We start from the raw sequence: 24506 nt of genomic DNA, 5'->3' as shown, positions 1-24506 counted from the left end.
TTAATTAGCCACCTCCACACAATAAGGCCATAAGTCATTAATCAACCCAAACCATAGCAGAAGTTGGCTTACTGTGAGCAAGACGTTTAGAGACAAAAAGTTTGCCGCCTATGACAGACTTCAAAATGGCCCCTGTCAGTGGTGTGTAAATTATAGGGCATGTTGAGTGCTGAAAGACAAGGGCCCACTGTTTAACTCCCTGTTGCTCTTTCCTTTGCTTTGTGTGTTGACAGACTTTCTTCAAAGGAAAATTCCCTTTTCCCTCCATTTCCTATTGGCTGGCTTATGAGTTTAAAAAAGACACTTAATTGTGAGCATATAGATTACACACAAACTAAGTTCTCCATGTTGAGATGATCTCAGTATACCAAGCTAATTTCCTCTATTTTATGATGGCACACTAATAGAAGAAGACAAGCTCCAAAGGTCAACGGCTCAGTAAAACCCAGCTTTAACTTGGTATTCCTGTCGTTTACTTTGCTTGTCAGGGGGAGGAAATGATGGAGCGATGATAAATACGGTGCCTGTTTGGAGAAGCAAAAGCCTTTCTCCTGCAAAAATAAACCACCATGTTTCTCTGGATGATGGAAGACACACTTCTCAGCTGACTGAACAAGCAGAAGGTCATCACTTTTTTCCTTTTGTGTCTACAAACAAAGATCTGCTTGCTTTTCCAGAGAACATAAGCACAGAGCAAGGTTTATTCAGACCAGCAAATGTTTGTGTATCTATGGGAAATCCCTTGATTGGATCATTAATATTACTGACAAAAGGGTGTTAAATTCATTATGTGACTGCAACATTTGTGACAAGTGTTTGAAAGCTGGTTGATGGATGTGTTTCATGCATATGGAAAACACAATTTTCATACATGACTGCGGTTGTTTTGAGGAGCAACATCAGTTCAGCATGGCGGTGATGATGGCCACGGCCTTCAACCATAGCAGGCCATGGACGGTGCAACACATGGTGGGCAGCTGTGCAGAAATGACCATTTTTAACACAAGCATGTGTCTGCGGCAGGCTGCACTGTGCTGATCTGTTCTTCTTCAGGTGGAAGGCCATGAGTCTTGCTCACCTTGCACTTCAAAGCTAAAGAGGCGGGGCTGTCCCTGTGGTTTAACTTAGATTCACAGAACCAGATAGCATCTCATCTGAGAGCATTTTACTTTCAAACATATGGGAAAGAGGTCCTCCTCTAACAGGAAGAAAATGGATAGACATAATCTTGGGATGGCAGATATATGTAAAGCACTCTGTGCAAGTTAATGTAATAAACAGACATGAATACAAACTACTGTGGCCATATGATTTACCCCAATGACCTTAAGACCTTCATAATTATGTTAAACCCATCCTCTTAATAAAATATGTATGATTAAAATATAACCTGGAAGCAATACTCTAATTTTGTCAGAGCAGATATTTACATATAAATTTAAACTCAGCTGGATTTTCATTATGGAGATGAGCCTATTTAACCATCTTAAATCTAAAAATTTATACAAACTACTGAACTATGATTGAGACTCTTTACACAAGCAAACAGTTCTCAGTTATAACTGTTTGCTGTTGAAATAAGATTTTAATCCTTATATTTGTACTCAAACTACTATAGTTAGGAAAGTTGCTGCAATAAGCTGTTATACCAACACTGAGCTTAATTATGCATGCAGATAAACCATTTTACTTGTATTTTGCCACTATAAAAACTCATCTCTAGTAATATTAACCTTTCATCCGAAATAATACACGTCTTAAGATCATATTTTCAAAGTAACACAACAACATTTTAGCTTAAGTTCCTTTTAAAACATTTATTCTCCCCCAGTTTAGATAGGTCATGCATAAATTAACATTGTTATTAAGTGAACTTTAACTCCCTTTACCATTTTATTTATTAGCAATATGCAAATATGTGATGATAAATGGTTTCTAACACTATTATATAAATGATATATATATAATATATATATGTATATAGTTGATTTCTCTGGGATTTTTTTGTAAAACATAAACAAAACAATCTTAAAAATAATTTAAATGGGTTTATCATAAATTTCATAGCTAAATATTTAGCCTTCTTTTTATTAGCTATAAAAGTTTGATATTCAAAGCCATTAAAACATTACAAGGGATTAAAGTAAATAATAACTACAGAAGTATTTGATCTAGAATAAGTGCAGAAGCACCGCTGCGGTCCACATACTCAAAATAACGTCTCAACTGATCCTCAGCTTGAACTGGATGTACTGACTAATATGTTGGCTGGTTTATCTGCTTGTGAATATGTGTGAATATATACTGCAATGTCATACATCAATTAAATTTTAGTAAATAACTCTTGTAGTCTCAGTCCCATTTGTTCACGTCATATTAATTTATTGTTTGCAAGTAAAAAGTGATGCATCACATATGACCCACACTGGCTTAATGGCTGACTGGCTGCAGTGCTAAATAGTGGGTTAGCTGCTTTATTACCATCTATCACTGAGTTATGTGCATGGCTCATCTACATGAAGGATGAGTGGATTTGATGAATATGACATTTGACCGTTATGGTGATTTTATTACTGGAGAACAGCCTGATTTACTGAGGACTGATAATGACCCTGTTGGCTTGATTTAGCTGATTTGTTTTAAGGGACTGATTACACAGTTATGCATCTTTCTTTTAATTCATGCTCACTGCTTCATGGCTTCATTAGAGCAATCACAAAAGCTGTGGAATTGCCCCACATCTGTTTCATTGAAAATTTCTGTTCAGACCTCCTTGCTGATATCAGTTCTTTGTCTTCAGATGAATCAATAATCTGCTGGATTGAGAAGATTTGGTATGTTTTGATGAGCCAGTGTATTTATGCACTACATATTATCGCTACATGCAGGAGTTGGGTGTTTAAAGTAGGTGATATGTTTTTTTTTTCTTTCTTTCTTTCTTTTTTTTTTTTAAATTTCTGCAAACATTTAGTAATAAAAGAAAGCCATTCATGCCCACAGAAGCCATGCACATTCAGGTTATTTCTATAAGAATATCAAAAGGTTAGTACATCCGCAGGCCTTGTATGAAGCCCACAGTCAGCCTTATAGTAAAACCAAAAACTACAGTTAGGAGAGGAAATGAGCTATGAAATTAATATAAAATATTTAATATGAAATTCATTTTACAACCTGAATGCATAGTCAGTTCTAAAATAATAAAAATAAATAAATATTCATTATAGATTATTATTCTATCAATTTGGTTAAGATGACTTAACCAAATTGATGAATAGTTTTAATATTTTGAAAAATGAATGCAAGTCCACTCTAAAACGAAGAGAAAAGACCACAGTTACTGTGAAGCTTTAGAAATACCTGGTAAAAAGAAGCTTCATGAAAACGTTTTGCTCCCTACAAAATAGATCAATGCCAGTTCTGAAGAAGCTGCTCTGATTGATTTTTTTCCACGTCCATCATGCTGTCAGGACACTCAGTACCAGTGTGATTTAATAAGATAAACTTTAGTTTCAAGTCAGTCTCTTTGATTCAGGATAAGAAGAAAAAAGAAAAAGAAAAAAGTCCCTAATTGTGCCCCAATTAAATTGATTCAAATAGACGTTTGTGATACACAGCTTCAACCGTAATCTATGTAAAATAATGCACATTGAGGCATCTGAAAGTTATGTTATAATCATTTTTTATTTTAGTCACGCTTGAAGCTATCGCAAATAAATACACTGATCCCCACCTGGATCCAGTCCCTGCATGAAATACAATATAAAACTCATTGGGCCTAAATCTCCTTTTATAAATGTAGAATTCTTTGTTTCTATTGGTATCCTAAGGCCGAGGCTGTTGTCAGTCTTTGTCCATACAATGCGTAGGGGGAGTAATAAGGCCCGGTGGCCGCGGGAACCGGCACAGGAGCCCCGGGAGTTGGCAGGGGGCTCTTTGAATACGGGTGGTAGCGACTGCTGAGTCCGAGGGGATGATGGGGGCCCCTGAGGGCCAGCGTGCTGGGGCTGCCAGGGCTGCCATTAGGTGGGATATGCATGTGACAAGCCATGGCAGCGGCGGCAGCGGCGTTGGCAAGAGAGGTCGACCCTGGATAGCCAGATATTAACTTCTCCGTGCCGGCGAAGGCTGTGTGAGTCCGCAAGTGACTTAGAAGCTCCTCCGAGGATGAAAAGCGCTTATCACAAGGTCCGTTTGCAGACACCCAGTTGCAGACGTGCGGCAGTGGGTCATTGGGCAACATAAACCCATAAGGATACAAGGGGTGTCCGCTGAAAGACGGGGCGGAGTGCACGCCGTGTAACGGGTGCGCTGGGTACATGATCGGGTATCCAGACTTGAGCGCACTGGCGGCAGCAGCTGCAGCGGCTGAGTCGTGTGCGCAGTTGGCGCTGGAAGCGCTGGACAAATGGCTTGTGCAGTGGTAGCTCAGGCAGTACGGGTCTCTACACAGACTTGCAGACATTAAAGACGGAGGGGATGCTCCAGCCAAAGGGCTCGTTCCTGCTTTACTGCATCCCAGAGAGCTGGCAGCAGCAAACTGTGCGCTCAAAAGCTGGCTGCTGGATTTGGTTGGGTCAAGGGTCATTCCAGGTGGGAGAAACGGTTGCGGGTAACCTGCATACGCACCCGCTAAACTTCCAGGATAGGAAATACCAGCAGATGGCAAGGGGAAAACTGTATGACCGGGCTTATAGGGGGAGACAGGGGCCACCAGTCCAGAGCCGAGAACGGAGGATGATGAGGTTACAGATGTAGAGTCTGATGTACCAGTCTTGGATGTGTTTTCTTGGTGTTGGCTGCCATCAGAGGTAATTCCATTTATTTTTTGGCTACCACTGCCCTCTGTTGTGCTGCTTTTATTGCTATCAGACTCCCTCTTTTCCTCCTTGTCCCCTACTTTGCCTTCTGACGGTAGAGGAGAAACTGAGGTACAGGAGCTTGGGCTGCCTGTCCTGGGGGTGAACGGCTGGCAGGTGGCGCTAGGCACTCGGAAACTGGTCTTATCTCCACTGAGGCTGCTGCTCGAGTCCTTCTTCTCTGACGATTTCGAGTAAGGTTTGAAGCTAGATTTGTCGTCGGCTCCAATGTCGCTGATTTTCAGCGGGCCAGATTTGGTCTCCTTGTCACTAGATCCATTTGAGGCAACAGAGGACAGTTTGGAAGAGGACGGCGGGTCCGGTTTGCCGATCTGCGAGCATGTTTGGGCCAAAAGAGCCAACGGACTCTTCTTGGCATCCAGCTGCAAAAGAAAATAAACAAAAAAACTCAAATTACTTAAAGGAAATAATAAAACACTTATAGACCTACGTACCCTGATATTTAATGATAAGTTAAGCTTTCCGCTTATTTTACGCAGTGCGCATAAACTTGTAGCGGGATGAAACCGAAAACACCTAGGTATGATGAGCCCACAGAAGTGGCAGATTTACACAGTATGGTATTATTTAAGCTAGTACAATTTCCACACGCACAAAATGACCTTCAAAATGTGGACATGTGTCTGCTACTACACTAAATTAGCCCTAATCATATCCTCACAATTTATCGAAATGAAGCGAACAAAAAAGACCTTTTTTATCGTGTTAAAATTACTTAAGTTAGACATTTGGGAGGCTTCCTGTGAGCTATCGCATAAAAAATCCTACTGTAGCCTGTAGATTAAATCTTAAACATTTTTTGTCCTCAAATCTCAAACAATGATGTCTAGTTGGACGCTTTGGTGCCCCGTGTTTTCAGTGCGTGACACTTCTTTTAGTTTGAGAACAAGCAAATTAATAGCTAAACGCAAACATTTTCCCCCAAATTGCCAAATACTTACCTCGATGGGACTGATAGGAGTGGACGGTAAAGGCTGCAGGTACTCCGGGTGTAAAATGTGTCCTGCACGAGCCGTGAGCATTTTCAAAATCTTTATAGGAAGACGACTGGCTTGGCGAGAAGGGTCTGTGGGAGAGACGCTGTTGTGTACGGATAGTTGGCTGATCTTCGCTGCTCCCTTCTCCCCCGAGGAGGAGCCGCTCTCCCACGCTGGATTCGTGCTATTTCTCAGGACAGAGACAGTGGGCGATGTGATCATGACCCAATTCTCGTAAAAATGGTTGGAAAAGACATGTGTAAGGTACAGAAAGCCAACAGCGAAAACGTCTAAAGGTTAGAGCCTTTTTTCTTCCAAGAGAAAAAAACAAAAGAAAAAAAAGAAAGAAACGATGTAATATCCTTAAAACCGACGTGGAGTGTGTGAGCAGAATCCGTGCGTTTCACAGGCGCGTTGCTTCATCCCCAGCGTCTCTCTCACAGTGTGGCTGTAGGTCCGAGAGCAAACTCAGTTACTCCGTTTACGTGGGTCGTGGGTAGGAGAAGGATCACTCCGCCTCCTCTCAAGCGACATCAGTCTATAGACCACTGCCTCTGCAGCCTCCCAATCAAAAAGAGATCCCAACGTGATGGACGGGTCCAAGTAATGTGACGTTTCCTACTCACGCTGGTGTCTGTTTCATACTTCACACACACCGAGCCGCTTATAATGTTGACATTTTATGTGCGCCTATGCGTAATTGGCACTTCGACGCGTGCGCTTGCGCCGCTCCTGCGTCCTGTGTGGCTTTGCGGCAGGACCAGAATCACCGACGACTTAAGACGACCCAAACAGGAGGTACATGCAATTATCACTTATATTAGGCTTTTTGCGGGAACATTATTATCCTGCAATATTTGTCATATTGAATATATTATTTTAGCAGCCAGGAAACAAAGGTTTAAGCCCATTTTAAGCCCATCCACTATATTGAAAAAGTTTCCACAGAATATCTTTTCACCACAGTGAAGAATTTTCGTCTCTAAAAACAAGAAATAAAACAAAGTGAGAGTTCCCTGCTCTCCAACATGCATCCCTCTATCCCAGTTTTTCACAATTTCTGCAACTTTCTCCTCTCAGTCACACAGCGTGCACGACTGGGAACTGACAGATGACAGGCAATCTGTCAGCTGTCTGCGGTTTATCTTTTTTTTTAAAATCTAGCCTCTTCTTGGTCAGTTTCAGGTCTAAGAAATCCATAAGAAGAAGCGTTTCTCTCCCACCACTCCTCCATCACGGTTTAGGCTTAGTTAGCCGACCCGTTCTTTTAAAACCCCAAAGCAGATATTTGTTTAATTAGAGATAAGCTTTCTAGATTTTTGTGAATCTTTCAGCAAGAGACACAGATTTAATGATTGATAACATTTAGCTTTTTTTTGTCTTGGAAATTAATAATATAAATTCACATTTCCGTCACATACAGGCCGAAATACACCCCCCCCCCCCCCCTTTTTTTTTTTTTTTTTTTTTTTTTAATTCCAAGAGCGCTTAAAAACTCTCTTGCGGCCGCCATTAATCATTAAAGCTTCCACATTTCTTCCCATCGAAATAGACCCACTTATCTTATTACTCAATAGCCTATAAATGTCTTGCTGATCAGGCGAAAGTTAAACATATGCAAGTGTTTTTTGATTGATAACAGGGGTGCTGTTTTCGGCAACGGCTGTCAGGCTCTGACACAGCGCTTTGAGTTATTAGGGCAGAGAAGGGCGGCCATAAATTTCGACCGTCAGGCAAAAACTCCTTTATTGTGGACGTGATGGATGGCTCGCAGCAGCAGACACCAAATTCTAGGCTTTATCCTTAAATGGCTGCAGATTTTTTTTTTTCAGTGATTCATTACTTTTAAACAGAAAGCTTGAATCCTCCTGATTGTAATTCACACAAGGACACGTCTATGACTCACTCAGTTGATGCAAATACAAGTGTTGACAAGCAGTATTGGCTGTATGCATTGTTGGTGGTTCAGAAAGTATATTTCTTGACTTTATATTGAAATTTTATAGGGATGAGGTTTTCTTCTGGCTGTAGCACTGTGTAGGTTTTTATGTTATGTGATGATGATTTTCTGTATTGAAACAATGCCTTACATGCATTAGAGACAACGTCACAATTCATTGGAGTTCATTAGAAATTAAACACAACTGCATTAAGTTCACTGTCAGGAGCTGTATTATGCATAATTACATAGTGTTTATTGTATAATGCAGCTCTGGTAGAGGCTAATTGGACATTTCCCACCAGTTATGCATTTAATAATAATGTCAGTCTGTTTGGAATTGGACTGGTTTTATGGAGCAGCAGCAGACCACACGATGAAGCGTGAAAGTTACATTATTGCAGGTCCTTTTTTCTTCAGTGAAATTGTCTCCTGATATTTGAACATGAACCTTACACGCACCACAGAGGAACAATAAGTGAAACTATCAGAAGAATGGCAAAAACTCAGGTACAAAAACTCTTGACATATACCTTTTACAAAATGATATGGATGATAAATGCAGCATAATAGCGTTGAGCAAATGGAATAAGAAATTCCCTCGACATGACATGAAAATTCACCCTGTGGCAGCCGGCTCAGGGCACGCCACATCAGCAGTCAGACAGGCCGACTGGATCTGACAGGTAAAAAGGCGAGATGATGGTTAGAAGGTGCTATTGTTTCATGCCACTTTCTTGACCTGTCAGATCTCGGCACAGAGGCCTGGATCGAGGACCTCCTTGTCATATGAAAACAACCTTAAAAGGCCGTTATCCAGACTATGGTGATTGCTCCTGTTTAATTGATTTGCTTTGCACTGAGGCCTGTCACATTAATAATGGTTAAGTACAGCCCAAGTGTGTCACCCACAGTGGTGCCTCTATTGGGAAATTAACAGCCTTAACTAACTGCCTGCAAGTGAGAAGTGCTGGATCATATGAGATGCAGTAGTTTCATAACATAGGCTGAAACTATTCTGGTTATAACTGCTTACTGCTGATTTGCTGTAATGTTGAACTCCCTTCTCTCTTTCTATCACAGTTTGACCACATAAACAGTATCTCCATCTCATTATTAGCTACTATCTAGAGTGAAACACAGAGCTACACTGACAAGTAAGTGGTGCTGAGTGAATAAAACTCAGATTATGCTCCATACCACTTCACAGGAGCTTTTGACAGGTTGCACTAGACATTAAGCCATTCTGATATTTCCATGACTGACTGACAGTTTGAAAGTGCTCCCATCACCTTGATAGCATGGTAATGCACCTTGCATGTGGACTGTCTTTTAAAGTGCAGGAAATTAGACTCAAAGTTGAGAGTTCCCTTTCAACCAAATGTGACAAGAAAATAGACTGCTTTTCTTCTCTACCCAGAGAGAAGGACAAGGCCCCTCAGAAGCTGGCAGAGAATAAGAGGTTATAGGCGAGTGTGTCAAGAAGTATTACAGATATTATGTTTTCAAGACAGGACATTTCAGATACTTAGGAGTCATACCTATTCCCTTTGACTCCACTCAAGGTATTTTTCTCTCCCCCCTCCATCTGTGTCAAGTAGTGCAGCACTCCCTTCATTTGCAAGAGCTCAACTCGGAGCTGACATAGAGAACTTACACTATCTTGCCGGAAGTCATATGACAGCAGCTCAGCATGACGGCAGGAGTTAGAAAAGTTGAGGTGCAGCCAAGATTGTGGCGGTGAAGGGTCTTATTCACTTTGTCTCCTCAATTAGTTAAAGCTGGTCAGGAGTAGAAAGCAAAGCCGGTGGAGATGATTTGCTGTCGTCCACTCGCCGTCAGGTGGGTGAAGATCCTGGCAGGTTGTAGTCATGCTGTAGAGAAGAGTTAACTTCACCTAATCTCCCTGCTAGCACTGGAACCAGTTCAGTTTAACCCGACAGCTGCCATATTACTGGTTTAGAACTTTGAGAAAACTTTATAAGGCTCATGTACTGTAAGGCCTAATTTAGTGTAGCTGTCGATTAGCTCTAGGAAGTCATTTCCACTTCTGCTAATGTAAAAGAATGGCACACGATTAGATTCCACTCATTAAGTTACCTTCATGATTCTGCTGAGTATTTTTGGATCATTTGTTTGTCAAAAAAGGTGAAAAATCCCAGTCATGATTTTCTAGAGCTGACTTTGTTGACTGGCAGTTTGATTAAGTATTGATCAAAGTTTTTTGTTTTTCGATTATTCAGTGGCATAATTAAATGTGACAACTGTCTGATTTAGTTCATGACTTTAAGCACTGGATCTCAAAAGAAGTGTAAAACCCCCTCGACTCTTCATATGTCAGAGACGCAATCAATGTAAAATTGCTATTTGATTCTCATCCAGCACTAGATGCTGATACCGCACACTTACTTGTCTAGATTTAATTTCTGGAGCCTAAGTCAAGGTGAAAACGTACAAGCAGCATGTTATGGCGCTGGAAGCACCGTGCAGGTCGGAATGAGCGTCTGTGATGGGCAGATTATTCAGACTAAGTAGGCCTAAAGAATGATCTTGTCACATTTTGCAGGCAGGATTAAGGATACACAGGAGGAGCGCTTCAGTCAGGAATTAGCGTCAAGTGGTTGGCTGGAGACAAGCATGCAAGGTATTCGCAGAGACAGGCTTGGACACTTACATTTGCCTACATACTGATGAAATACAGAGGTTGATGGTGATGGTTTCTCTGCCATTTATGGCTTGTGTGATCTGCATGTTTTTTTGTTTTTTTTTTAACTGCATGAATTTTAGATCTGAACATACAACAAATGCCATATCTTGATATGTTGCCCATAGCAGCACCTACTATATTTATGTCTTAGCATTTTAAATGAAAGCCAGTGTGAGTGTCCTCAGGCAATCAGAATGAGCTATTACCAACATGATTGAAAAGTGAGGGAGCGGGCGAGCTGAAAAGACAAAGTAGAAGAGGCCTGACAAATGAAATCAAACTTCATAAGACCTGCCAGTGGTGTCAGTTGTTATCCATATCTGAAGCACATTATGGTACTGCAACACAGCGCACTGCCTTCTCATCTGTCGGCTCAAATTCATCACATTCTCGACTGTTTCTTTTAAGTCACAAGTGTCAGTGTGAAGAGGAGTCTTAATTGACATCTGAGTGGCACAGACGTGGACGGCCGCCTTTATTTTTGTGCCAAGAAGGGTTGTGTTGTTTTGATGAGCTATTATTGGCAGAAGCCAGTAGCAGATAGCAGTCTGCCTGGAAATGGGAAGTGACATCAGACAGAGAGGAGTTTGTCATTGTCTTCAGGCAAGTTCATTCTTGCTGTAAGTTGGGGACAGCCTGTTGAAATGTGATTCAGTCGACTTATCTTTTGAGAAGAGAAATTATGTTGATTTTGTGAAATTATTTAGACATCTGGCATCTGGTTTTTGAAAAGCTGGTGTGGTTTCAAGAAGATTCTTTCTGGTAAATTAGATTTGTTATGTCAAACACAGGATGCTGTTAGGAGCCTCTGGTCTTCAAATGCAGCACAATAAAAATCTGCAGCCCGGAAGTAGGTGTTGTTGTTCAAGACTGAATTTATTTTTCAAATTTCACTTGGTGACCGACCAGAGCACATCTGCACATAGTTGTGTTTACTGAGGTTCACTAGAATTAATCTGTGACAAACAACTTTATTAGGTATGCCTTACTAGTACATGGTTGGACCTTCATTTTGCCTTTGGAACTGGCTTAATTCTTTGCGACATCAATACAACAAGGTGTTGGAAACATTCCTCCAATATTTTGATCCATCTTGACATGATAGCATCACACAGTTGCTGCAGATTTGTCGGCTTCACATCCATGATGAGAATCTCCCGTTCCACCACATCCCAAGTATGGAAGTAACCATACTGTAGTCATAAAGAAATGGACATGGTTAACAACAAAATTCGGGTAGGATGATGTTTAAATGATACTCAGTTGGTATTGGGTGGGCCAAAGTGTACCAAGAAAATATCCCCAACACTATTAAACCACCAACAGCCTGAACCTTTGATATAAGAGAGGATGGATCCATGCTTTCATGTTGTGTATGCTAAATTCTGACCCTACCATCTGAATACTGCAGCTGTAACAGAAACTTGTCAGACCAGGCAACATTTTTTGTTCTATTTTTGTAAGTCTGTGTGAATTGTAGTGGCACTCGGTGTGGTCTTCTATTGGTGTAGCCCATCTGCTTTAGGGTTTGACGTGTTGTGTGTTTAGAGATGGTATCCTGCATACCTTCATTGCAGTGATGTGTGGGGTGGCTCATGGCTGGTGAGGCACTGACTCCTTTAGAGTCCGATTTACAATTCAAAGAACTCACCTGCCTCCCCTGTCCGTACGTCACTGCTTCATTGTAACCAGTGATTATTTGAGTTACTGTTGGCTTTATGTCATCTCCACCCAGTTTGCCCATTCTCCTCTAACCTCTGACTTCAACAAGGCATTTTGGTCCAGACAACTGTTGCTCACTGGTTATTTTATCTTGTTGGGGCCATTCTCAGTAAATCCTAGAGATGGTTGTAGATCCCAGTAATTTTGCAGTTTCTGAAATACTGCCAATCTGGTACTAGCAACCATGCCAAATTCAAAGTAATTTAAATTGTCCTTTTTTCTCTCTCATTCTGATGGTCACTTTGAACTTCAACAAGTTGTCTTGGCTATGTCTACATGACTAAATGCATTTATTTGCTGCCATGTGATTGGTTGATTAGCTACTTATGTTAACACATAATTGAACATAAACTGAATGCTTGAACAGTGATTATTTTGATACTATGACCAGCACCTGTAGCACACTTGGCATTCATAACCAGTTCTGAGTAAATCAATAAAAGATCTGTAACACAGAGCTCAATAGAAGCACTTCATAATCACAACGTTCTATTTTAATATTCACTCAGCTGGAGAGCAGTATAAATAAATAGCTCTTAGGGCAAGGCAGCTTACTGTACATTGATCATAAGCACAGGACCCCAGGCAACAATGCACGTAAGAAAAATGGCTTCCTTATTTTCACTCATCCGATGTTCTGTGCAGCCCTTAATAGACAGAATCAGAATGTCTGCTGTGGTGTTGCAGGCTTTATGAGACCATTACTGCTTTTTATTGTGTATCCCTGGACTAATGGCTTCCTATACTTCCTCTGATTTACGGCCTGTCAGCTTTGTGGCTGTCATTAGAAAGGGAGGTTGACATCAAGCCAGTGCTTGAAGTGCCCACGGTTTAAAAATAAGGAAGTTGTGTCTCACTCATAGACGCCAGGCTCCTAAAACCTCTGTTCCAAAACATATCCATGGCTGCTCATTTGCAAGCTTGTTTTTATATGTTCCCCTTTTGCTTCATATGTGCTTTTATTAAGTCAATGTGTGACATAAATCACACTTTTCTACAATAGGTAGTAGGAAAATATGAATCTGTCAAATGTGTTAACCTGGCATATAATATATAATATAACACTTTATGTGTGAAATTAACTGCATTAAATTGTGTTTTTATGGATGAATAATTATGGTGTATAAAGTGTTGTTCTGGCACTTAAACACACCATTAAATATTAGTTTAGCATAAGGATTTGATTTTTTGATGGGGGTGGGTGGTATCTTTTAAATACAGTGCTGAGTGAATCACTCAAAAACAATTGAGGATTACTGTTGCAGACATGAGTAATTCCTTTTTAAAGAGCCAATAATATGTTCTTTTACAGGTTCAAAGTGCTATTTTGGGCGATTAATACAACACATACCTGTATATAAGTTTGATGCACAAGAAACATGATTTTTCTCATGATGGACATTACTGTAGCATTTTTGCCACCTTATGTCTGAAATATTTCCTGTCCCTTTAAGGCCCTCCTCGCTAAAGACCCAGTCTGCTGTTAGTTGATGGCAGAGTGGAGAAGAACTTCTTAGTTTCATCATGCCAACGAACAAACAAACCAACCATTATGTTAATGTATTATGCTATGATGTGCATAAGTAACAGAATTGCCTGTGAGGAGTTTCGGGCAGGAGTGTTGGGTCACTTCTAATGTAACTAATAGAATTACAGGATTCCTATTTTTCCACTGCAGTCCAAGTATTTCTATTTTTGAGTGTTATATTGGCTTCACATCATTACATAACCTACATTCTGCGGTGCACAATCTGAAACTCTTCAGGCTAATAATGGAAATGACAAACAATATTTTTTATGATCCTTTATTGATAGCTTTGTTTACACATAACCATCAAATTAACTATGTGGCTTAAAAAAAAAAAAATTCTACAGTTGATAATGATCGTATCTCCTTCAACGCACACCCAACATTTATTTCCCCTGGAGTAGTAGCTTTATTTGAGTTGAAAGTAAGGCTCTGTTGTTGTGGTTAGTTTAGCATATCTAATTTTTCTTTTTAAGTGTGTTTTCTAAGCTGCATGATTTATTTCAAATCATGGACCATACCGTCAGTTGCAAAAGTGACCCAGAATGAAAATCTATATAGCGTTTGCTTCAGCAGCAATGAAATTCTCAGGGTTTGAGTTGTTTAAAACCTGTTCTGAGAAGGTGTTAGATTGGCTCTCCTATCAGAAATCTTCTTTGAGCTGAGAGCAGGCTGACAGTTTTCTACTGCAAATGCAAAAAACACTGACTACTCACTAGTACTCCATAACCCCACTTCTAAAAAGAAATATCCTTAAGTTTCTGTATTACTTTACTTCTATCACAAACTGTTATAAACTGTGGACTCATCCAGTCTTATTGTTATCATGACTTTTACACAATAGAGGTCATCAGTGCGAAATCTGGCCAGTCATATTGGCCAGAAGATACCAGCTGTACTGAAAGGTTTACACTCTGTTTTCTTATATTGACATATTGCCTATAGAAACTAAGAACATATCATGGTATAATATAACTACAGCAGTTAAAGAATGTACTTTTTGTCCAAATCATGATCTTTTATTTTTCTTGTCTCGATAGCTTTAGTGCCTAATCTTAACTTGCAAATTGCCTGTCAAACTCTCTGTTTGATACTTCCAGTCTAGTCAGTTGTTCAGCTTAACTCACTGGTATTTGTAGTCCTCCACTGCCTTCACCTCTTCTGCAAAGATGAAAAGTAATGTTTGTTTACTTCTATTCCTCCTAAGATCAACAGTCGTCTCTTTTGATGTGCTTGTGTTCAAGATAAAATGAATGTTTCGGCATTATCCCACAAACTGACTGGCTAGTTCTCTATAGTCAGATTTCTCCATCACTGATACACCCCACCCCATCAGTCATCAGAGTATTTCTGCAGATGACAGGACTCCGAGTTGTATTGTAAGTCTGAGATTTACAGTTTGAAGAGAAATGGTGAGAGTATGGTCCTTTGAGGTGCTCCTGTGTTGATGACCACCTTTCCAAACAGAAAACTCTTCAGCTTCACAAACTGTGGTCTGTTTGCTAGGTAGTCATAAATCCAGGTGGTTGTGGAGGCATCCACCTGGAATTTATAGAGCTTCTCACAGCCTTCTAACAGTGCAGGCTGGATTGTGTTTAAAAGCACTCATAAAAAAAAAATCGAAGAACATGATCGTCACAATGCTACCTGATTCATCCAGATAAGTGTAGGCTGAATCAGGTAGACAATGGCATCCTCAACCCAAGGCCTATTATGATAAAGTATTCACTTGTTTATTAAGGTAGGCCAGTAACAGTCTCTAAAGGACTGTCATGAAGTCAGACGTTAGGACAATGCAGTGCTTCCCTAATATCTTAAAACGTACAGTGCTCAGTTTAGGTCCAATCCTGAACAAATCCATATGTCCATTTTACAACAGAAAGTGATTTTTTTCACACTGTGGTGTCCCGCTTCCCAACGATTTTTTTTATTTTTATTTTTATTTTTTTAACATCTGTCCAGCATCATAGCAAGTAAAATGACAATCTGGTTGTTGTATCATGCTGAACAAATTTGCTCTGACAAGGGGAGGCCTATGGGTAAGGCTCCTCTTGATAATCTGATTCATTTATTTATTTATTTACTTTGAATCATGGAATCTATGTAATCTTGCTGGACCTGACCGAAGGGGACAGAAAAAGATGGAAAATAGCAAAAAGAAGCAAAAGGGAAAGAAGAAAGGAGACAAAAACATCGCAGACAGAAGGAAACGACCCTTCAATCCACACCATCACCAGACAACAAACTGTTACACTTGTACATGAACACACTAGAAAATTTCCCACAACTTTTACAAAACAACAGAGCTGCTAGTCATTACGAGTTTTTAAATAATAACCAAATCAAAAAGTCAAATCATGAAAGTAGCACAACAATAACCAGATACAAACTCACAGGAAAAAAAAAGAGAAATTATCTCTTAGTATATAAACCCACTGGACAACTCAGTAACTGTGTCAGCATGTAGAGCATGAAGAATAAGGAGTAATCAGTGATGAAGAGTGGTGAGTGAGATCGTGCAAATGCGACAATGCCTCTACAGAGGTCAGAGGCAGACCAGGGCAGCCCAGAGACCCGGGCCCTCAGCAGCAGCCCCGGAGCACTAACCCCACCCCGAAGATGACTCAAGCCCCACCCGAAGGGCAGCAGAAGAAAGCCCCAGCAAGAGCCCCCCGCGGTCTTGGGGCACAGGTCCCAGTGGGCCAAGATCGGCAGCTGCCAGCTCCGCCGGGGACCGGCCATCTAGGGCGCCCCGAGCAAAGGGCCTAGGGCCCCAGGAGCCCAGAGGCGGCCCCTCCACCCCCCAAAGGCAGAGGGCCCGCACCATGCCCAGGAGAACCAGGCCCCCCCAGACAACCAACCTGCATAGGCCAGCACACACCCAATGTTCCAGCCACACATCCTGGGAACCAGGGTGCCATCGACCCCTTCCCCCCACCCTCCCCCTACTCCAATCTCCACCCTATATAGTCCCACACTCACACCCTCCCCTGTGCCGTACCCACAAGCACTCACTATCACACAGTCACGTCACACATAACCCACCCACCATGCCCCGTGGGGGACACCCCAGGCGGACCAGGGAACACCCCAGGCGGACCAGAGGACACCGAGCCACCCCCCCAGCAGCCCACTAGCACAGCCACCCCGGATCCCGGCCCCTGGGGCAACCACCTCCCCCCCCCGCTCGCCCCCAGTCACACCCAGGGGGAACAGGGGTGTGAAAGGTCCCCATTACCCTCTCCCGCCTCCCAATGATTAACCCCATTCACTCGAACGTGTTTCATCGCAATACCACAATACAAAACTCACATTGCTTCGCCAAACGTAAACATAGCAAATATTGGTCCAACGCCATAAAACAGGAAGTCTCTGTAACTGACGCACAGTAACTTTGATCATCACCAAACGTGGCATAGTTGAAGAGAGTCATGCCTGATCTATGTCTTATTCAAATATTTTGGGTAGGTTCCAAAATGGCTCTCTAGCGACCCCCTGCATCATTTCATTCAGTCAGCCCCGCCCATTACGTTCACCAACATGGATGAAATTTGGTACAGGCATGCAACATGTCAACACCTACTGAAAAGCGTCTTTGAGCTATAGGTTAAATTAAACAGGACGTTTGCCATCTTTAATTGTAGTGTGATTTTTTGCTGTGATTTTGTATCTTACATTTGAACGGACTTTCAGGCTGAAACTTGTTCAGGAAAAGCATATGACCCTTGTAATTAAAAGTTACTGAAAACTTTACAATACCTCAATGGATGTGGGCGTGGCACCAATCCCATATTAATTTTTTTGCCATTTACATGAAGTCTTGTTATCTGTCCCAGACACCACCCAGTGTCTATTAAACTTTATATGTGTCACAACACTGACTTCCTGGATACATCTACATCTCAGTATGCTTTCATCGCCATAGCCCTGCCCACTGAAAGCATAAAGTCCCGTATTTGTCACCCCTATATACCTTTACAACTAATCAAAACACATACATTTCATCCTGAAAGAATGAAGACAGGAATGAAAATATAATGACTTCTTACAGCATCATGATTAAATTGGCTTCCTGTAAGATTTTACTTCTTTGCCATGAAACAGGAAGCTGCTGAAACACTATTTTGACCTAAGCAGGTGATATTTTTCCATTTTGATAAGAGTCCCATCCTGAAAATGTTTGCATGTGCTTACCTAGCCAAAGTCAGCGAGTAGGTAGGGTAGGCACCATCTAGTGGCCTCATGGAGTTACCCTGATGTGAAGCGCATCCTCCCATTGGTATGAGTTTAACACAATGTGCCAGAAACAAAGTCATGAATGCTTCAAACGTCATCACTGGGCATACTGAGGCGCCAGTTGATCCATGGGGGAGATGATGAGCACTTAATGCAGAAAACCCCTGTGAATGAGCCCTTGCTTGGCAGCGAGAGCTCCATTGCAGGGAGGTCGCCAGGGGATGTGGTTGCTGGATAAGCAGAAGTGGCGACAAAGAGGGCTTTAACGCCGCTTGAGGCTTTCAATTATTTTGATCTGGTATTCTATACAGGGCAAAGTTACAACAGAAGTAACTTCAGGTTCCCTTTCCTCTAGAACAAGTTTATACTGTGTTCTTTTATTAAAAAAACGAAACAGTCTGATATTATTTATCTAATTTACAGACAGCATGTCATAAAAAAGTGATTACTTTGTCCGATTTATCTCCTGTCCCCGCCACACTTTGTTTTTTCTAAACCAGAACAAGGCAGGATGTTTTCTACAGCATGGAATCTTCTTCCTGACTTAGGCTAGTGTTGAAAAGGTACCTCACAACCCAACATAATGTTTCTTTATTGGCCTTCAAGACCATTACGTTAGGAATTTTTTTTTTAAATAATATTTTTCTTCCCTGCTTTGATAGCTCATTGTGACATATCCAACATCACACTGTGCAATATTGTCAATGTCTTCACTAATTCTTATCAGTAATATTTCTCTTCAGTTAAGTCACCAAATTTAAGTAGCTTTTATCCACACAGATATCTACTTTTAATTTATGCATCTTAAAAAATAAAATTAAGACACTTCTTTCCATTAATATTGTTTTTCATCAGATCACATGTACATCAGTTTTATTTATCCTTTAGAGTTGAGGGCTGCTTTTGTGTGAGAAGTGGGGTAATCAATTTGACATATCAGTAAGAAAAGACATAATTATGTGCAAATGATTGTGTTGGCTGCATTCTGTTTAGATATTCCTGCTCAATGGGACTGCTTTTAGAGATGCTTGAACACTGAAATGACTTATTGGGACACTTAAACAAACACAGATGAAATATATAAAATTAAATAGTTGCACTTTTGTGTTATTTACACCCATTTTTTCTTGCTATGGGAGGACAAATTAGGGGTATTCCCAAAAGTTAGAAAACACAAAGATGTGTGATGGACATCAGAAATTTTGCTTCTCCAAGCTGCCATTGCTGGCCAGAGGAAACACATGTAGACAAACAGGAAGGAATGTTTAATTTAAAGGGGATTGTAAATGGATCACTGTACAAGAGAGCCACTTCAGATTTTTATCTCTGTTGGCACCTGTATGACTTTTTATACTGCAGTTTTTATTTACAACTAGACCAATTTTAAAGCCTTCTAAGTTACAAGACAGAGCTCGTACCTCAGATAATCTGCCTTGGATCATCCATAAACCTCACTTTATTAGCTCATACACAAGGATCATCCATGTGGAATTAGAGTAAAAAGAAATTAACCGTAACGATTTAATTTTGTTCAGATGTTCTGACAGGAAATCACATCCGACAAAACACATTGTGTTGTGATGATACACGGTTGGCTGAATTTTGCTCTAAAATCTGCTGATATTTAACTATTTTTCCCTAATTGTTAGGGTTGTATAAGAGGCACAGGCTTGGGTAAGCCAGGTGATCCCTGATGGGGGTGGAGCTGGTCCTCCTTCACACAAAATCAATTCTGGCCTTTGGTGTTGGCAAGACAGCAGGGTAGGGGGTGAGGAGGGGGAACACATGTCTGACACCTTCTGACTTTTTCATGAGGAACTGTTTGAAGTTTTAAACCCCCACAGAGGATTCTTGGGGCGATGAATATAAAAAGGTTCAGCTTAAAGCTCAGGCGTATTATCATCAATGAAGCCCGTTACGCACTTTGATGAAGAAAATCAAATAATTTAAATTTTCAGCCCAGTAAGAATTCCTTAGAATATTACAATCAAAAGCTGATGTACTTGAACATCACTTTAATAGTTCTCCAACAATAGTGTGTGTTTTCTTTTATGATGGACATCCTTTCATTATAAGCTCCTCTTAAGTCGTCGTGATCTCAAGTGGTTCTGTTCACGCGTTGTGCTGGGCACAAAGAAGAAGAGCATAACCTCAAAGCATCTATTGTTGCAGAGGCAGGGGAGGGTGGTGACTGGGATTCATGCGATGGGGTAAAGAGGTGTGGTAGGTACTGAGGAGGGTGGGCGAACAATGACAGGCTTCAATTCTGCTGTCCTGGTGGTCTTGTCTCCCAGCTGTTCTTCTATAACGCTACACCATTGTTCTTCACAAAATGTCTGATTGTAGCATGTTCATTCCCAGCTCTGTGAGGGGTTTTACACACAGTTTAATGACATTTCTGGTCTTTGCTTGTCCAACCAGATGGTGCTACTGAACATTTTGTCAGCTTGATGTGTCTTTTGTCTGCTGAGTTCAGATTCCTTTGCTGACCGGTGTATCTCTGAACCTTGGCCATGTCTGTTTCTTTCTGCTCTAACAGAATGGAAGTTTTACCACTTTATGTTTATCTAGTTGGAGCTTGCACTAAAAGTCTACATTATTTTATACCAAAATTTTGTTCGATGTTTTTTGTCGTGTTTAATCTGTTTTTTTGTGAGTCAATTTTCATGTAATTTTGGGGTTTAATTATATTTTCTTAAACTTTTCTTAAAGCAATCCATCCTCATTTGGGTTTATAATTTTTACATGTTTGTTTGTATATTTGGAGATATAAAGATTCATTGTCTCTGCTTCCCAGTGATGTCATATATGTATTCTTATTAGTACCATAATTTGCAAACTGAACAAAACTGTTAAGCTCACAATCACATCAGCATTAGAATAGCTACCATTGCTCTCAACCACAGAAATACCCTTTCGCTTTATTTATTTACTAAAAATGGCCTCAGTTAGTTTAATTATTATATATTTTTTAAAGCAATGGGGACATTGCTTTCTGTAATGTGGTTCTGGTTTGGAACCAATGCATGGTGCAGCTGTTGTGTAAAAGGTCAATTGGCAATGAAAGACTAAACTTATGCAGGTTTACTACTTTATTGAGTCTTTATCTAGAATGTTTCTCTATTTTCAAAAGAAATTTCCAACAATGTTAAATCTTATATTTCATATCGGCAAACAAATTCAAAATACCTTAAATCACTCTCTGTGAATGTTTCACTGAAAAGTCTTGGTTTCCTGAAACTTAGGACCAAAAAATGTAGCTTGTGATTTTTTTAAAATTTTTATTTCTTAATTTCATTATTAAATCCTGTGAAAATGTCAGAAACTGATCAATTCATCTTAATAACACATTATTTTTATTTAGAGCTTGAGATAGTGTATTTCTCTATTTTTAGATGCGTTGTTAAACATCCTCAGTGTGCTTGGAGCTGGTAATTTTCAGGTAATGTGAGATTCAGCTGTGAATTACAGCAAACAAAAAACCTGATGAGTACATTAATGTTTGTTTTTTTTAAAGATGTTTTAAATGTGTTTTTTGTTTGAAAGAGTGGCATAATTATTCACCTTAATGTGTTGATTTACTGCAGATGAAATAAACACATGTAGATAAATGTGCATAAAGTGAGTGAAGTGCCTTATTTGTTGTAATAGTATATTTTGATGTAGTATTATATCCAGATGTAATTTACAAAAACATTTTAACTAAAAGTGATGAAACTTTGCATTCTGGATGCTTTTTAGTCATTTTCTCTTATTGAAGAAGATGACATATATACAGCTGTTCTTTCTTTTTCTTTCTTTTTTTTTTTTTAATTGACAGTAATGGGCGCAAAGAACACTGAACAGTGCTCCCAACCTATAGAAAGTGTCATTTGCTGACTTCCTGTAATAGATGCTGGTGCATCCCGTTTCAGGGAAATGCGGTGTCCTGGATCTGGTGGCACTGCCATATAACTGTTGTATAAATAGATTCCCGTGACAGAGCCATTCATCTCCAGCCATGAACACATCAACATTAAAAGACAGCTCACCAAGACCTCTGTGCTTGTTAGGGTAACATCAGCAGACCAGATGCTCAAGATGTAAACTTGTGAAGGGAAGATTAATTTGTCTGTCATCCCTGCCTTTGACAGTAGTTATAAACCTGATTTAGCTGTTGAGCGCGGAGGCCATGAAAAAGGGCAGTTGGACATTAAGATTTCAAAGAGTGATATCAAGAGGACTAACTCGTGACTCCTGGCCTGCTACAAGGAGGTCAAAAGTTCTTGTCAGATTTGCTGTGTGTGTGTGTGTGTGTTGTTTTGCCACTTAGAAATGAAAAAGGTTTTAGCTTATCTCCTCAAGTTATTTTGAAAATGGTAGCAATCATGTGAGATGCTTCGGACAAGCAGCGGGCATGGGGGTGTCAAAGGAGCTATTTACTGGTGGATGGATGGGAACAGGCAATATGAGGTGGTCACATCCTGTGACCATCTGCACGGGAGTCATGCTAGTTATTCAGATCGTGCACAGATGCTTAGGCAGACCATGACGCTATGAAGATATTTGGTATGACAAAATGGTTAATGCCACAGTTCACGGAGTGTCGACCAGATTCTGACATTTCTGTGGTGGATTTGTCTTTTTTTTCCCCCTTTTTTGCCAATTAGCTTCCTTTTAAAGTATTTCTCTTTGTAAAATTACTTCCACCGTCTCGAGAAATTGACTATAAGCCATTCACATTCTGGCAGTGTTGACTTTTTGCTGTGATTGGGACATTTACTTCATTTCTTCTTTTAAACCTATCAGAGGGTTAAGAAAACTTAGGCATCTTCTGATGCTGAAATTACTTCATGCATCACACGCTGCTTTAAGATGCTTAAGGTGGGGATAAAACGTCATACCACATTAAACAGCTAAATGACCTGATCACAGCGATGTGTAGGTGTAGTCAGGGTGGGAGGGGCGACATGTGATGATGAATCTCTTCCTTTGAAGCATAGTTCTTTTCAAGGTGTCTGTGCTGCTTTCACTCAGATGAAACCACATTCTTTGTATTGCAAACAAGATGGTTTTGTCACAGGAACAAAGAGCCTGAAGAAAAGCGAAGGAGGTTACTGCACATACTGATGTCCATATGATAAAGACTAAATGCATATAGCAGTATACATCCAGGAATCTGTTCTACAAACGACTGGTAGTCACTGTAAAAGAAGAAGAAAGAAAAGAGATATTCTGCTTGTTTATAATCTTACAGTAAATTACAGCAAATTATTGTTTTTAAAAATGGTAGTTACACAAGTTAAAATTAAGTTTACTGAAGTACTTTACTCAAGTACAGTTTTATGACGCTTGTATTTGACTTTAATATTTTATTTTTTTATTGACTTTGTACTTTATACTTTAACACTGCTTTGTCATGAGCACAAATTATGACTGCAGGTTTTTCTACATATTAAGGGTGTAACAATTAATAGGATTAATATGATTATGATTGCTGTGATTTGAAATGAAAAGAAGTAACTGTATTAAACCAGCATGTGATATTGTCACATATCAATTGCTGAACCGGATCAAAGCTGTTTGATGGAAGAAGATGTGATATTAGCAAAAATCTAATCATTATAAAATTGTATCATGACCCAATTTGTGATTTATACCCTAATGTAAATAAAGTTACATCAAAATAGCTAAAGAAAATGTAAGAAATACAAACTTTAATTGATCCTTAATTAAAATTGAGCCATCCAGTACCAAACAAACCAGTCTATTTAACTATTTTGTTTCTGTATTTTTATAAAACTATTCACATGTAGTTTTTACTTACCACAGTGAGTAATTCTACACTGTGGTATTATTGTTACAAAGTAATTCTGACTAACAAAAATATAGTTCACACATATGTATTTATGCATTCGTGCTGATTTCTTAGTTTTGTAATATACTCGTCTTTATAGCAACATTTAATTAGCGGATATCAGGTCATTTCATACAATCAGTTATTGTCGTTCAGTACATGACCTTTATAAAGGGAGTTATGATAATGGGGTGCTACTTTTACATTTACTAGACTTTTTGTAGTTTTTATGATTTATTCTTTTGTACCTTTATTAAATTAGTTGTAGCTGAATTCTCAAATTACTGGATAATAATAATGCATGACAAGTTGTAACGTTCAACATTGTAAATTTCAAGTGAAGTGCGTCCGCAGTCCTCGAACATAAGCATTCACAAGATTATGTAATTGCTTTGCCTTAATTGCAAACAGTTAACTTTGTCTATTTTGAGAGCATATTTTTTGTTTGAGGAAACAGCTGGTCATAGTGGTTGAGAAGGGGCTTCTTTGAAGGGACTTCCACATATCATAGCTAGGCTAAAGCAAGGCTATTGAAATGTTATATGTTCTAAAAAGGAATCCAGGGTCAAATCTTCCTTTGATGATAAATTAAAAAATAAATAAATAGAAAGTTGGACTGATTACTAAAAACTTTTAAACATCAAAAGCTGCACAGAGAAGCTGTAAAAAAAAAAAAAAAAAAAG

General features: G+C 39.8%; 1 protein-coding gene across 1 annotated transcript; it reads right to left on the bottom strand.

Annotated features, from left to right (window-relative positions):
• Nucleotides 1-3307: 3307 nt before the first annotated feature.
• Nucleotides 3308-6351, bottom strand: LOC121633035 (zinc finger protein 503-like). Its single transcript, XM_041974894.1, has 2 exons — nucleotides 5819-6351; nucleotides 3308-5239 (listed from the first exon to the last, which is right to left on the bottom strand). The coding sequence occupies exons 1-2, from the start codon at nucleotides 6074-6076 to the stop codon at nucleotides 3812-3814; spliced, it is 1686 nt and encodes a 561-aa protein (XP_041830828.1). The 5' UTR covers nucleotides 6077-6351; the 3' UTR covers nucleotides 3308-3811.
• Between the last annotated feature and the right edge of the window lie 18155 nt (nucleotides 6352-24506).

This window comes from Melanotaenia boesemani, chromosome 21 (assembly GCF_017639745.1).
Source record: "Melanotaenia boesemani isolate fMelBoe1 chromosome 21, fMelBoe1.pri, whole genome shotgun sequence".
Classification (NCBI taxonomy): Eukaryota; Metazoa; Chordata; class Actinopteri; order Atheriniformes; family Melanotaeniidae; genus Melanotaenia; species Melanotaenia boesemani.
This window is presented reverse-complemented; position numbering and strand designations above follow the sequence as displayed.

Bases quoted from the DNA above. Each gene is read 5' to 3' on its own strand.
- LOC121633035 (XM_041974894.1), bottom strand. From the start codon at position 6,076: ATGATCACATCGCCCACTGTCTCTGTCCTGAGAAATAGCACGAATCCA. The intron at 5,240-5,818 runs GTAAGTATTTGG...TTTCTTTTGCAG, and splicing joins CTCCTATCAGTCCCATCGAG to CTGGATGCCAAGAAGAGTCC.